This window comes from Asparagus officinalis, chromosome 10 (assembly GCF_001876935.1).
Source record: "Asparagus officinalis chromosome 10, Aspof.V1, whole genome shotgun sequence".
Lineage (NCBI taxonomy): Eukaryota > Viridiplantae > Streptophyta > Magnoliopsida > Asparagales > Asparagaceae > Asparagus > Asparagus officinalis.
In genome coordinates, this window is record NC_033803.1 from 71,028,721 (window position 1) to 71,041,892 (window position 13,172).

General features: G+C 35.0%; 1 protein-coding gene across 2 annotated transcripts in view; it reads left to right on the forward strand.

Moving 5' to 3' along the window:
- LOC109825627 (sterol 3-beta-glucosyltransferase UGT80B1-like) overlaps positions 1-12,785 on the forward strand; it is a 13,171-nt gene extending 386 nt beyond the window's left edge. Inside the window, exons 2-14 of one of the 2 annotated variants that reach the window (XM_020392485.1) lie at positions 1,438-1,589; positions 1,831-2,073; positions 3,556-3,667; positions 4,379-4,549; positions 5,744-5,807; positions 6,301-6,358; positions 6,454-6,631; positions 8,747-8,877; positions 10,391-10,493; positions 10,727-10,803; positions 11,685-11,732; positions 12,119-12,268; positions 12,373-12,785. In XM_020392485.1, the coding sequence (XP_020248074.1) occupies positions 1,438-1,589; positions 1,831-2,073; positions 3,556-3,667; positions 4,379-4,549; positions 5,744-5,807; positions 6,301-6,358; positions 6,454-6,631; positions 8,747-8,877; positions 10,391-10,493; positions 10,727-10,803; positions 11,685-11,732; positions 12,119-12,268; positions 12,373-12,567 (1,682 nt within the window). In that variant the 3' untranslated portion in view covers positions 12,568-12,785. The remainder of the gene's footprint in view (positions 1-1,437; positions 1,590-1,830; positions 2,074-3,555; positions 3,668-4,378; positions 4,550-5,743; positions 5,808-6,300; positions 6,359-6,453; positions 6,632-8,746; positions 8,878-10,390; positions 10,494-10,726; positions 10,804-11,684; positions 11,733-12,118; positions 12,269-12,372) is intronic. The other variant, XM_020392487.1, reaches the window with a different exon arrangement.

Genomic DNA, 13,172 nt, shown 5'->3' on the forward strand with positions numbered 1-13,172 from the left:
GAAAGTGAAAGTGAAAATTGCAGGTGAGAAAGTGACTCACTTTAAACACTATGGGTGTTTGATCGGATGTGAGTGATTGTGAGAGTGAAATGCATAATAGTAGCCACGTAGGGTTTTTAATGCAATTTTAAATTCTCCCCTGAATACAAGAGAGAGAAGTGTAGGCTCTAGCATTGAGTCATCAATATTGATAAAACTTAACAAGAATGGACCCCCACTTTCCTCTCTTGTAATGTGGAAGTAGTGTAGGGAGAGTAGTGTTTTTATCACTACTCTTGTAATATATAGACACACACACACATAGATACATATACACACACATAGATACATATAGATATGTATGTATATAACATACATACATACATACATCTATATATGTATGTATGTATGTATGTATATATGTATGTATATATATATATATACTAGTGTGCACCTCATACAAAGCACGGTCTCCATTTTTTCATTTCTGCTACAGTAATTCTGTATTTAAATACATTTTTTGTAACTGCTACAGTGGCATGTTTAATGCTACAGTGATATTTTAAAACACTACAGCTCCCGCCTGTGATACAGTAATAATGCTACAACAATTTATTGTAGCATGAATAGTTAATCTTAGATCATCCTGTTTGTGCTGTAGTAACATGCTTCAGTATTCACTGTATTATTTACTGTAGCATTAATAGTAAATCTTAGATCCTACCATTATTGTAGAGGAATAGATATACACACATAGATACACACATATATATACATATGTATATATGTATGTATATATATGTGTATGTATGTATGTACTCACTCTTATGTAAACTATACTCACTCTTATGTATGTATGTATGTATGTACTCACTCTTATGTAATCTATACTCACTCTTATGTATGTATGTATGATGTGTGTGTGTATGTATGTACTCACTCTTATGTAAATTTAAGTGGATAAGAGCTAATCATCCACCAACTTTTTTATCCATTGATATTGCCTTGGGATCCGTGAAAGATATAAAGAGGCTTTTGAGATTTGTGCATCTCTTGATGGCACAAATCTAAAGACAAGATGACTGGATAAAAAGTTTGGTGGACAATGCCTCCTATCCATTTAAGTTGACATAAGCTCATATCTCTCTCTCTCTCTCTCTCTCTCTCTCTCTCTCTATATATATATATATATGTTATACTGCTGTCACAATTACCCAAATTTTAGTTGTGCATTTTATTTGAGGCTTTATTCCACCTTCTGAAGTAGAATATGGGAACATGTTCAATTTCTAGATAGCTTCTGCAGCCATCCACAACGTAGATTAATTTAACACCTCTGCAATTCCTTACTCAATTCTTATTTTACCATTCTACCTCAATGGCCATACCCTGACTAGGTATTTTTTTGATTTCTTGTTCTTATTTATGTATATATTCATTCTAATTTTAACTTTTCAGGTTTGGAGTATTGTAACTCAGCGCCAGTGCGATCAAATAGCAGCAATTTGCTGTACAAAGATCATGATGTTATCTTTTCAAGATCAAAGACTCTCAAAAAGGATTTTCCGAAGTACGATTTCAAGCTGGATAGGCTATCTGAGAGTGAAAAGGTATGCACAAATACTATACAGTAATATTTACGCCTCACGTTTAAAGAAGAAAATTACTCATCGAGCTAACCTGTGGCTTCTTCCATCATTTGCATTTGATCTAGTGATATTTAACATTCAGAGCTCTCTTTACTAGGTTAAAATGCTTCGCCATGTGCATGGACTGATGTCCATATCTTATATGCATATATAAATATTTCTAAGGCCACAAATTTTATTGATAAATCTCTGCATGTATCAGAAAAAGATCATCGAGAATTTAGTGAAAATCCAAAAGGATGGTACCTTGGAGGTAGATGTGTCACATGATGCACCAGTACCTTCAGAGCTGTTAGAGCTTGATTCTGTTGATTCTGTGCCATGTGATAGTGGAGAAAATATCTTCAAATTCAGCAAGATAGTTCCAACTTTGAAGATCGCTATACTTGTAGTTGGAACAAGGGGAGATGTTCAGCCTTTCATAGCTATCGCAAAGAGACTTCAGGCACGTAAACTGCAAATTTTGGTTATACCTGTATTTATTGACTCAATATTGATATTGGTGCACCTTAAAGAAGGAATTTCATAGTATAATGTAATCTTATGATGATGTCGCATTGAAAATATAGCCTTGGAAAACTAATTGAACGCTTGGTATTATGTGTTAGTATATTCATAATTCAGTCAGACTGACTGTTCTCCGATCCTGTAGTGGAACAATAATCTGTACTTTTTAAAATAACGTAAGAAATATATATTGATGCTTTGAAATGATGAATTGCTTGTGATAAGCCTTAGCAGGGCATCATAGATGATCATCACTGACGCAGTTTGAAAAATAGTCATAATATCCATTACCAGTATATCCTCGACATGGTCAAAGGACTTGGAAACAATATTTTAAATATCGGCCGATAAACTAATATTATTGGTGATATATCGGTTTTGGGGGCCTTCTGCTATGATAAGTTTGATTCTAAATTGGTTATCGTTTTTTGGAGTTTATCGCCGATAATGCGGCAATAAAGTGAGTTGCCAGCGATATGCTGATATTGTCAGCTAAAAAATCAGAATCATCGGCTTTTGGTTTGAGTTTTGATTTCGGGCAATGAGGACCTATTCAATCGACTTTAAACCCGACCCAACCCAAGTTTCTAATATTTGTTAGTGATCCTAAACATAATTATTTACATTTTGGTATGTTTATATTTCATTAAATATGGTTAGATTAGATTTTAGAATTTTAGAATATTATATTATGTATATCACCATCCGGTAATGTCACTCCAATAAATACTACTTATCTCCGATATCCGCTATTCGATATGAATTTTGACGGTCCGATAAATCCTCAAAAACGGATATTTAAAACCTTGCTTGGAAATCTAGTTGGCCGAATGGGTCGGCATCGAAAGTTCTCGATATTTTGGGAGCTTTCACCCTTTCGACATATTCCTGTTTCCTTTATGATACTTAAATTGTAGAATGTTGACCAAAACTGATCTACTTTGCATCCTATGTACTGTTTGCCGAAAAATACAGGGTTCACCTACCAGGAGCCGACAAGTTATCTTTAAGATTTGACTATAATTGTATCTGCAATTCACTATCCTTGGTCCTTTTGATTATAAACTAGGTGCTAAATATATATAAGACAGCTGATTGTTAGTTTGATTGTAGTTTAGCATTTGACTGTGTGACAGTTTGGCTTAACTTGCACATGATGAGTAGTTATTGTCCAACATAAGTTATGAAATTTTCAATCTTAGACGTCAGAAAGCAAGCATTTGTATATGTAACTGCTTTAAACATTTCAATAATGTGACATGAAACCTGAAATTGTCCTCTCTCTTTTTTTTTTTTGGCTTAGCATTTGATGCCATGTGACCCATACAATACAATACTGTTTTATATTACCTGAAAATATTTATCTACTCCAACTTTAGCATATATGCATACTTATTTTTCTTGCTTTCAATATCTGCAGGTGTTTGGTCATCGCGTTAGACTGGCAACTCATGTCAATTTCCGTAATTTTGTGCAGTCACATGGCATTGAATTCTATCCTTTGGGTGGTGATCCTCGTATTATGGCTGGATGTAAGTAGTCTAATATTGCTTGATTTTTTTGAAATTTACTTTTGAAGCTCTTGTAATGTATAGATACAAATATGATTTGGATTTATAGGTCAACTTAATCTCCATTTTTTGTTTATATTTCCATTCTGTGACATTGGGGACCTTCTCTTTGTAAGCATTTATGTCATCTTGTATGAAGTTGAGACTCACTGTTCTTCAAAATATCCCTAAGTACTCCTTGTGAAGCTGTAGTTGTTGTAAAATATCTCCCAAGGTAAAAAGAATTCTCACCTTCAATCTTAAGATTTGGGCTAGTTTTGTCAACATGTTTTCTTTTCTTTTGGGATATTGGAAAGTTTTGGACATGTTGTAGGTTTTTTCTTACAAGACAATCTATAATATCCTGCTTTTTCATATGTTCAAAAGTTCTTGAGACCCCCTCCTTTTTGTAAGCTTTTAATGGCTTTTCCTGCTATCAATTTAATTTATAGACAGATTCGGCCGGGGACTTGCGTGGATTTCCAGAAAAAAGGCACACAGAAATAAGTCATTTAGAACATTATTGAAATCACGGGCTTCTTCTGTGTGAGACAACTCATATCAGTTTGCACGTTATTCTATTTTTGAATATTTCTGCACCAAATATTGAATTGAAAAAACATTTGTTTGTGTTTTGAGCTTATTAATATTATACTGGTTCACTGAACTTAATGTCAAACTTTTTCCTTGTAGATATGGCTAGAAACAAAGGTTTCTTGCTATCAGGACCTGCAGAAATATCCATACAGCTGAAGCAACTGAAGGAGATTATACATTCTCTTCTTCCAGCATGCACAGAACCTGATTTAGAGACAGGAGCATGTTTTAAAGCTCAGGCAATTATTGCAAATCCTCCCGCATATGGTTAGATTACTTCTTAAAATTTACATATTTATTTAACTTCTAAACATATATTCAGTTCCGTTGTAGGTTTTCCCCCCTCCTGGTACAGCTGGGCAAACTTTTTTTTCTTTTATCTATTTATTCGAATATGGTTGCCTCCTAAAAGGGGAACATTGGATTTTATTGCATCGTCCTTGGAAACTATGGGATGTATCCTTCCTAGATAAGTGATTGCTGCGGATCTAGAAATTGTTGCTTAATTGAGTTAGAACAAACAAACAGTGCGTGGAAATATACACCTGAAGACACAAAATCTTTCTCTGCCTAGTTGGCTAAGGAAATATTAGAGAAGAATTTCTTGTTTGCTGCCTCATTATTTGTAACTGAGATTGTGTCTGCTCTGATATTGTCTTATGATCATTCAAAGTTGCTACCAGTTGTTCTTAATTAGCCAAGTTGAAGAGAAAGCTGCTTAAACATTAGGAGAATTATTTAATTGTCTAAACCTGCAAGTCTAAACAATCCATTTATCTCAGAGGATATATTTGCAAATCCAATCGCCAGCGTTTGCAATAGATTTTTGCTTCGCTTGAACAATACCCCGAAGTCTATGATATTGGCTAACAAAATGAATAAAATTTTGGTTGCATATGTGTGTCAATCAAAAGACTGTAACCTTATGATTGTTATTTTCTCATGTTAATCATGTCTACAATTTTCATCATGTTTTGAAGTTTCTTAAATTCTTTTTTCTTAAATTCTTTTGTCATAATATGCAATGTATGAATATAAAATTCCCTTTTTTTTTTTTTTGGTTAAACATGAATTTCAATAGTTTGATTAACTGACAGATAATTCCAAAGCACATTTTCACCCATCTTTTTTTTGGGGGAAAAGACTTGAGAGTAACTCATCACTAGTGTTATTGAATGATAGGAAATTACGATTAAGGTCCTGTAATGTGGCTAATGACAAGCTAACTATTTGATGTGGCATGTCTTCTAAACTTGTGCCAGGCTGTTACTGGTTGAATCCTGACAAACATTACAAAGAAAATAACTTTGCTTGGGATGTATTGGCACATTTTTTTTGGCTTCTAAATTCTAATATGAAAATCCTTGCTTTTTTGATACACACAGTCTGCTCCTGTATTATAGGAAAATTAATTTTGCTTTTTTTTAAAATGTCTGAGGTGTCCTAACATACTGCTCGCAGGACATGCACATGTTGCTGAAGCTCTTGGTGTGCCACTTCATATCTTCTTCACAATGCCTTGGACGTAAGTCCATATTGCATAGCCCATGATTTTGTTTTGTATTCATGTTGTTTGCTTGTATCATGTGAATGCTGTAAACTTTTATCCTGTATCATGTCCTAAAATATTTTACTGTCACTGCCATCCTGCCAACGAGTTTACCCGATTTATTGGTTGGCATATTAAATACGTACTGCACAGTTGGGTCAGAATTGTGTATTTGTGCGCCCTACTTTTTTTCTGGTGATCGGAGCTAGGTCTAGTCCTGTACAAACTAGTGTTAAGTGTTTTCTGTGTTAAAGTGATATCTCATTTCAAGCGAGCTCCAGTGCTAGGCTATAAGATATTTCTCCGTGCCAGATCAAGCCTTCCTATGATGCTCATGGCCCTTTTCTTTGTATTAAAGCGTATATAGTGCCAGTCAATGAAGCAAGCAATCAACGTAGAACTTAAGTCGCTCACCTTAAGCATAGTTATTTTGGAGATAATGATGTGCCTTTCTTATATTTGTAGGCAGGCCCACAAATGAATTTCCCCATCCTATGGCACGTGTGCCCCAGAGTGCAGCATACAAGGTATATACTTCAGACGCGTTCAATCCTATGTTTTATTTGGCCGGCCTTTTGGGTTCATTACTAATCGAAAGTTTCAAATAATTTACACCATTCAGCTATCCTACATTCTTTTCGACTTAATAGTGTGGTTGGGAATTAGGGGATTCATTAATGACTTCAGGAAAAGGAAGTTGAATTTGCCTCCTGTTGCATACTACAGTACATACTATGGATCCATATCACATCTTCCAACAGGATACATGTGGAGTCCTCATCTTGTTCCTAAACCAAAAGGTAAGCTTGGGAATGGAATAGCTTAAACTTAACATTACTTGTTTTCTTTCTTTTGATTGCTTGAAGTATATATTCACCTTCTTCAGCGGCCGTTTATATTGAAATGCCTTCTGTGTGATATACTCTTTGTATTTTCAGTTATTTAAAATTGAATTAGGCACTGTTCATTATCAATGTTGTATTGTATGTGTAGGATTTTTTTCCCTTATGTTTTATTGACATTTAAATTATTTGGAAGATTTTTCATACAATTTTGAAGACTTTTTTCAGTAACTTCGGGAAATGCTATATTTTATTCTATGCCAGAAGGAAGCCTTACTAAATTTAGGTTTGACACATAACCAAGGTGACTACTGGTGCAGACATATGGTGAGAAAAGAGTTGTTTTTTATACAATTTGATTAACAAATGAAGTAGAAATGAGATTTTGGTGCGTTTTACGCTCAGTATCTTGCTACTCACAAATAACAGGTCATGGGGACATAAAAGTAAGATGTTAAATGCAATAGAAGAGAGAAAAATAGAAGAATAAAGCAGTATTAATCATATCGGTGGTAGAGAGTACCTCAGAATATGTTGCGATTAAGTCTTGTATTTCAGCCCCGAAGAGCAGCCCCGAAGACAGAGAACGAGTTAAAACAAGTGAAGAAAAGGTCCTTTATAGTTTATAGGCGGCCCTAAGGGGTCTAGTAGGAAGTTGATTGGGTATTTCAGGAAATCTGTTTGGCATAAGATTCATGGTTTGTTTTGTGCTCAGGTTTAGCCATATAAATATATGTTTTCCAGATCTAGGGTTGTGAGGAAAGCCAGCAGAGAGCTGCATATTATAAAAGAGTTGTAGCGAAGAAACAAAGGAGAGAAATCTAGAGTTTGTAAGGATCTTTAGGTGAGATTGAGAGAGAGTTTCTTGCGGGTTCCTTGAGGATGACAATAAAGGTTTAATCTTGGGAATAAAGAAGACTCAAATCACTCCCAGTTGACGTAGGCGATTGATGAACCATGTAAATCCTCGTGTCTTTTGTTTGATTTATCTTTTCTGCAAAATTGTTGTGGTTAGTTTTCTATTTTGTTCAAACATATCTTTTCATTGTTGTTTCCCTGTTGTCGAGATGATCGATTGCCCTAGTAAGACGGATATCTAGACGGATGATCGATTGCTTCCACAACAACCTCCAAGTTTGCCAACAGAATGAACTATCACCCATATTGTGGAAGACAGTCCATATTGTTGTTGGTTTCAAATTTAAGTCTGCTAAAATAACAGCTGGAAGTAGAGGAGAGCTTAAGATCTGCACTTATAAATAGGAACAACTGCTAACCGAATCATCGCCTGGATAGTGTTGTTTTATTCTAGTTCCATTGTGCTTAATCTGATTGCTGAAAGCTGGTTCTTCTGCCCCCTATGTTGTCAGGTTAATGGATTGGATGGTCTTATGTGGACAATGATATTGACTTATATCATTTAAATTATATAAACGAAGGTGTTGCTTATTGTCCAATGAATAAAAGCCAAAATAATGTACCAATCATCATCTCTAATTTAAAAAAGGATATAATAAAGTGCTGCTTAGTTCCGTCATATGTATGATCAAATCTTGTCACTTGCAGTAAGCTCTTTGAGTTATTTGGTGGCACATTGACATGGAAAATTAGCATGTATGCAATAGTCCTAAAAATCTTGTTGCTGCTTTCTCTATGATCTATTAAATTTCAAGAACTTACAAATAAATTGTTGGGCTCTATAATATGTCATATTATACCTAAGTTACATATGGGCTCTATAATATGTCATATTATACCTAAGTTACATATGTTCTGAGGTTCCCTTTCTATCTTGACCTTGTTTCATGACAGTCATCACGTTCTCTTGAGATTTATCATGTTTATCTCATCACTTTCTCTTGATATTCATCATGTTATTATTCCTATTATATTACTTATAATATTGTTACATTGGTTTCGATTGCTTTTGGCTGCATATGGACCTGTTGTCCTTAGTTGCCAAGTGGTGCTGCTATGGATTGTCGTAAACAATTGCTCTGCTTTTGTGTTGCTTAATAGCAACCAGAATGCCATATTTATGGCTTGTGATTAATTTGTATTATATGTGTGCAGATTGGGGTGGATTAGTAGACGTAGTTGGTTTCTGTTTCCTCAACCTTGGGACAAAGTATCAACCACAAAAAGCCTTTGCAGAATGGATTCAACAGGGGCCAAAGCCTATATATGTCGGGTTTGGTAGCATGGTATGTTTATTGCTTACACTTTCTTGCTAATTTGTGGAGATGAACCAGAAATTTCCTTACTGGTTCCTCGCATGTGAATGTTTTCACATCACAGGCTCATTTACATTTATATAATATCATTCAGAACTTTGACAATATTTGATGTATGCAATAACGTAAGAGGTATCTCAGTGGTTTTGTTCATCTCATGTTTATATTATCAGTTGAGTTACATTGTAGTGGATCAGGATCAATGTGAAATAAGGAAGAACAGTTCCACATGCTAATCGATTCTTCTTCTTTATTTTCATTTGTTAAAAAAAAAAGACCTTTCGATTTTTAAAAAGCTGAGGAGGAATATGGTGGGGGCATCAAACTGTTTCCAATATTAATATCTGAGGTGTTTGATAGTTTACTTCAAAGCCATCATGCAGTAGTTGATATAAAGGGTCTTCCAAATAAGGACCATCAAGACGCTGGTGAGCTTTTTACGCTTTGGCTGATCTTGTTGCAGACCCATGCATTTGTCCAGGTTTTGTTGATCATGGTACTAGGCTCCAAGGTTGGAGTTCATGCTAATAGCACTACTTGAAGTGAGTACACATCCTCGACTTGTGTTTTCAGTTTACATCTTAGATTGTCTGGACATGATATGCTCTGCTCCCAGATGGAAGCAAGGAGTATTAAAAGTCGGATTATTTGGATCCTCTACTTGAGAAAGTGAGACTTGTAACTGTTTACCACAGCATATTCATTCTAATTGGCTTTTGATGAGTGATGAAGGTATCTCCTTCATGAGTAATCAAGCTCCCACCGGTCCTTAGAATGTTGCTTTTCCATACATGTTACTTCATATTATTATTATTATTATTATTATTCTCCTTTTGGTGCAAGTTTTACTAAGACATGAGGATTCTTTTAGTCTTGTATAGCTGGGTTTTTAGCAACTAAATATTGTGTTTTGTGGTAGTGTTAGTTATGACTAAGCATGTTTATATTTTTGTGTCATATTGGGCCAACATCTTGCATCACTTAACTTGGGTATAACGTTGGGCAGCATGATGACTGTAGTTTGAAACTTCTGTATTTAAGACTATAAATCAAATTTACTGGTAAGGATGGTACCTGGTCCTCAGATCAGGTTTTTTCTTAGAGACAATCCGAAATGAGACTTTAATAGTTTCTAACCAGGAGCATATGGTACATGCTCTGATTATGAACATTAATGATTTTGTTACCACTTGTCATGCCCACATAACTTTGAGTTGTTAGTTGCATGATTTTGCATATAAGTTTGGTTTTGATCTTAACTTTCTCAACTTTTACTTCTGCCACACGATACGTGTGTCTATGTAGGCATGGATACCCATCTTATCATATTTTGTAGGCATAGAGTTAAAATGTGATGAAATGATCTTATGAATTTCAACAATATCCACAATTTTGCTATCAATAACTTTATATGATATGCAAGTTATTTGAAAATATGCTACAATTTTCTTATCAAGCCAAATTTTCTTCTGTTTGTGTTTAGCCTATTGAAGATGGCAAGAAGATAGTGAACATTATCCTGGTGTCATTGAAAGAGACGGGACAAAGAGGAATAATTGGTCGTGGTTGGGGAGATCTTGGAATCAGTAATAATTTATCCTGCCTCGATGTTCTTTTCCCTGCTGTAATAATGGATGTTTACTTAGATTGGCTATCACTTATCATGATAGTGCTGTAAATACTTATCAGGCATAGCATCTGTGCTTGATGCCATTATGCACCGAATAGGATCCAGTTTTGCTATCTGTGCATGCCTCGTGCATGCCTCGTTTTAAAAATGAGATCTTCCCTCTAATAAGCCAGTAGTTTCTTTTTCCAGGTACTGATATACCTGGTGATGTGTTTCTTATAGATGACTGCCCTCACGATTGGCTATTTCCTCAGTGTGCTGCAGTGGTGAGTTTCACAACTTCCTTTGCACTGAGCCATTTAGGAGATGGTTCCTGAATATCAATTTCGTACGTGTTCTTTTTCATTGTATGCAACATTGTGAGTAAATAACTATATTTCGTACAGAGGACGTAATCCACTTAAAGTTAATCTCTTTATTCTGTTGCTTGTCTGTCTCACATCATGAATAATGATGTATCTGATATTCAAGTCAAATATCGGAAAGATTTTATGAAATTTTGATAGTCCTTCTATGACAAGTTTTTCCATTTAAGTTAATGATGCTACTATGAATTTCTCTATCATTATGCTAAGAATCGGATTCAATTATTTAGGTTTATATACTTTTCTCACATATCATGATCTTTAAAATAAAATGTATTTGGGCTTCGAACTTCTGCTACAGCCATAACCTAGTAGGCTAAGGAATTTATTATGTTCGTGAATACCCATTGTGTGAGAATATAGTGTGGTGCCTCCAGAAATGAATAGCAAGATTAGTTTATGCTAGGCTCCTAAAGATATATAATATATTTCATTAGCTAGTAAATACAGAACAGCAGTTCACGAATTGTCAGTCAACTAACCCTTCTTTCTTAGGAACCGCTCAGAAATATTTTTCATATGTTGCATAGTCCTCTATGGAAATGTAGGAAATAAAAGCTGTTACCTCTTTGTGTATTCTGTTGCTAAAATTGAAGGCCCTGATCCGGTGGTCGCAAGATGTATTATTCTTGTTTTCTGTGTCTACTTTAACAAGCTCAGTGTGAGAGTGTTTAAAAATAAACATTTTTCAAATGGTGATGTTAGTCTTATAATCTAGAAGTTACTAGCTTTGTTTTGGCATGCTTTATTTAATTATATTCTTGCTGTGACAACATGCTCAGGTTCATCACGGTGGTGCTGGCACAACAGCTACTGGATTAAGATCCGGGGTAATGTTCTTTTTAAATTCTTTTCTTTATTAATACTTTGCTGATACATCATAACCTTCCCAACCTTCTACGGTGACTTCTAAAGCTAAATTATACTTCCAAGTCTTTATATACTTACTGTCTTTGTTGCCTCTAGTATCACTTTATTTCCTTTTCCAAGAAAAAAACCTTCTGTTGTTGATCATGGTGCTTATATTTTATCTCCTTTAGTGGAGATTAGGGGGTCTATTTTTTAACTATTTTTCGCAGTGATGTGTATTTTGTTGGGTGGATGAAAACGTATCTGTTCATTGAGTTGTGAAACTCTTTTAAATTTTTTTTCCTTTCATGTTTGGCGATTTAAAACTAGATACGTGTAACTATTCTAACTTCACCAAACTTTTCAGTGCCCAACGACCATTATCCCTTTCTTCGGCGACCAATTCTTCTGGGGCGATAGGGTTCACAAAAGAGGAGTAGGACCTGCACCAATCCCCATTTACGAGCTAAGTGTTGAACGGCTTTCAAATGCTATACGGTGTATGCTTGAGCCAGAGGTAGTCTATGTTATTTACATCTCTTATCTCCACATTGCACATAAACTTCTGTTATTCACATAGGACTCAACTGAATATCTTGTCCTTTCTATATGTATTCAAAGGTAAAATTACGAGCAATGGAACTTGCGAGAGAGATAGAGAACGAAAATGGCGTTAAAGCTGCAGTGGATGCATTTCATAAACACTTACCACCAGAGTTACCCATCCCTCCTCCCCTCTCCGATGATCCTCCTTGCCCCCTCCAATGGCTTTTTCAGGCCATTGAGAGGTGGTGTTGTCTTCCATTCACCTCATAGCTTCTCATCTCAATCATATTCATTTGTATATATCTAATTTATTTGTTTGTATTTGTGTTCTCTGTCCATTTTTCACACCATTATTCAATTTTCTGTAAATATGTGGACACTTAGCAGGTAAGTTTTTTCTTGTTGTGCATCATATGTTGTGGTCTTTCTCATGACAAGCAGTTTCAGGGAGTTTTGGAAAGGTTGATCATGTACTTTTAAAAAAAAAAGTGATTTATGATTGTATTCAACTGCATGATCAGTTGTTGATCTAGGTTACAATACTTTTTTGCCTTACAGGTAACTCGTATGATAATAGTAAATATCGGTGTTTATGTTTTCCTGTGAAACATATACTGGTTTATGTTTTCCTGTGAAACATATACTGGTTGGTGTCGCGGGGCGAAAAATACACAATTCAGTACCCTTTCTTTTAGCTCCGTAATAAGTGTGAACATACTGGTTACTGAGTACATGTATCTTTTTGTTATTATTATTAATTTGTTTCGAAGTAATTGTCGTGTACGGTATATAGCAATAGCACTTTCTCAATGTATTAGGGATCTTATTAGAACTACCCCTATATGAGTGAGAGTGGGATGATCTTCACTATAAAT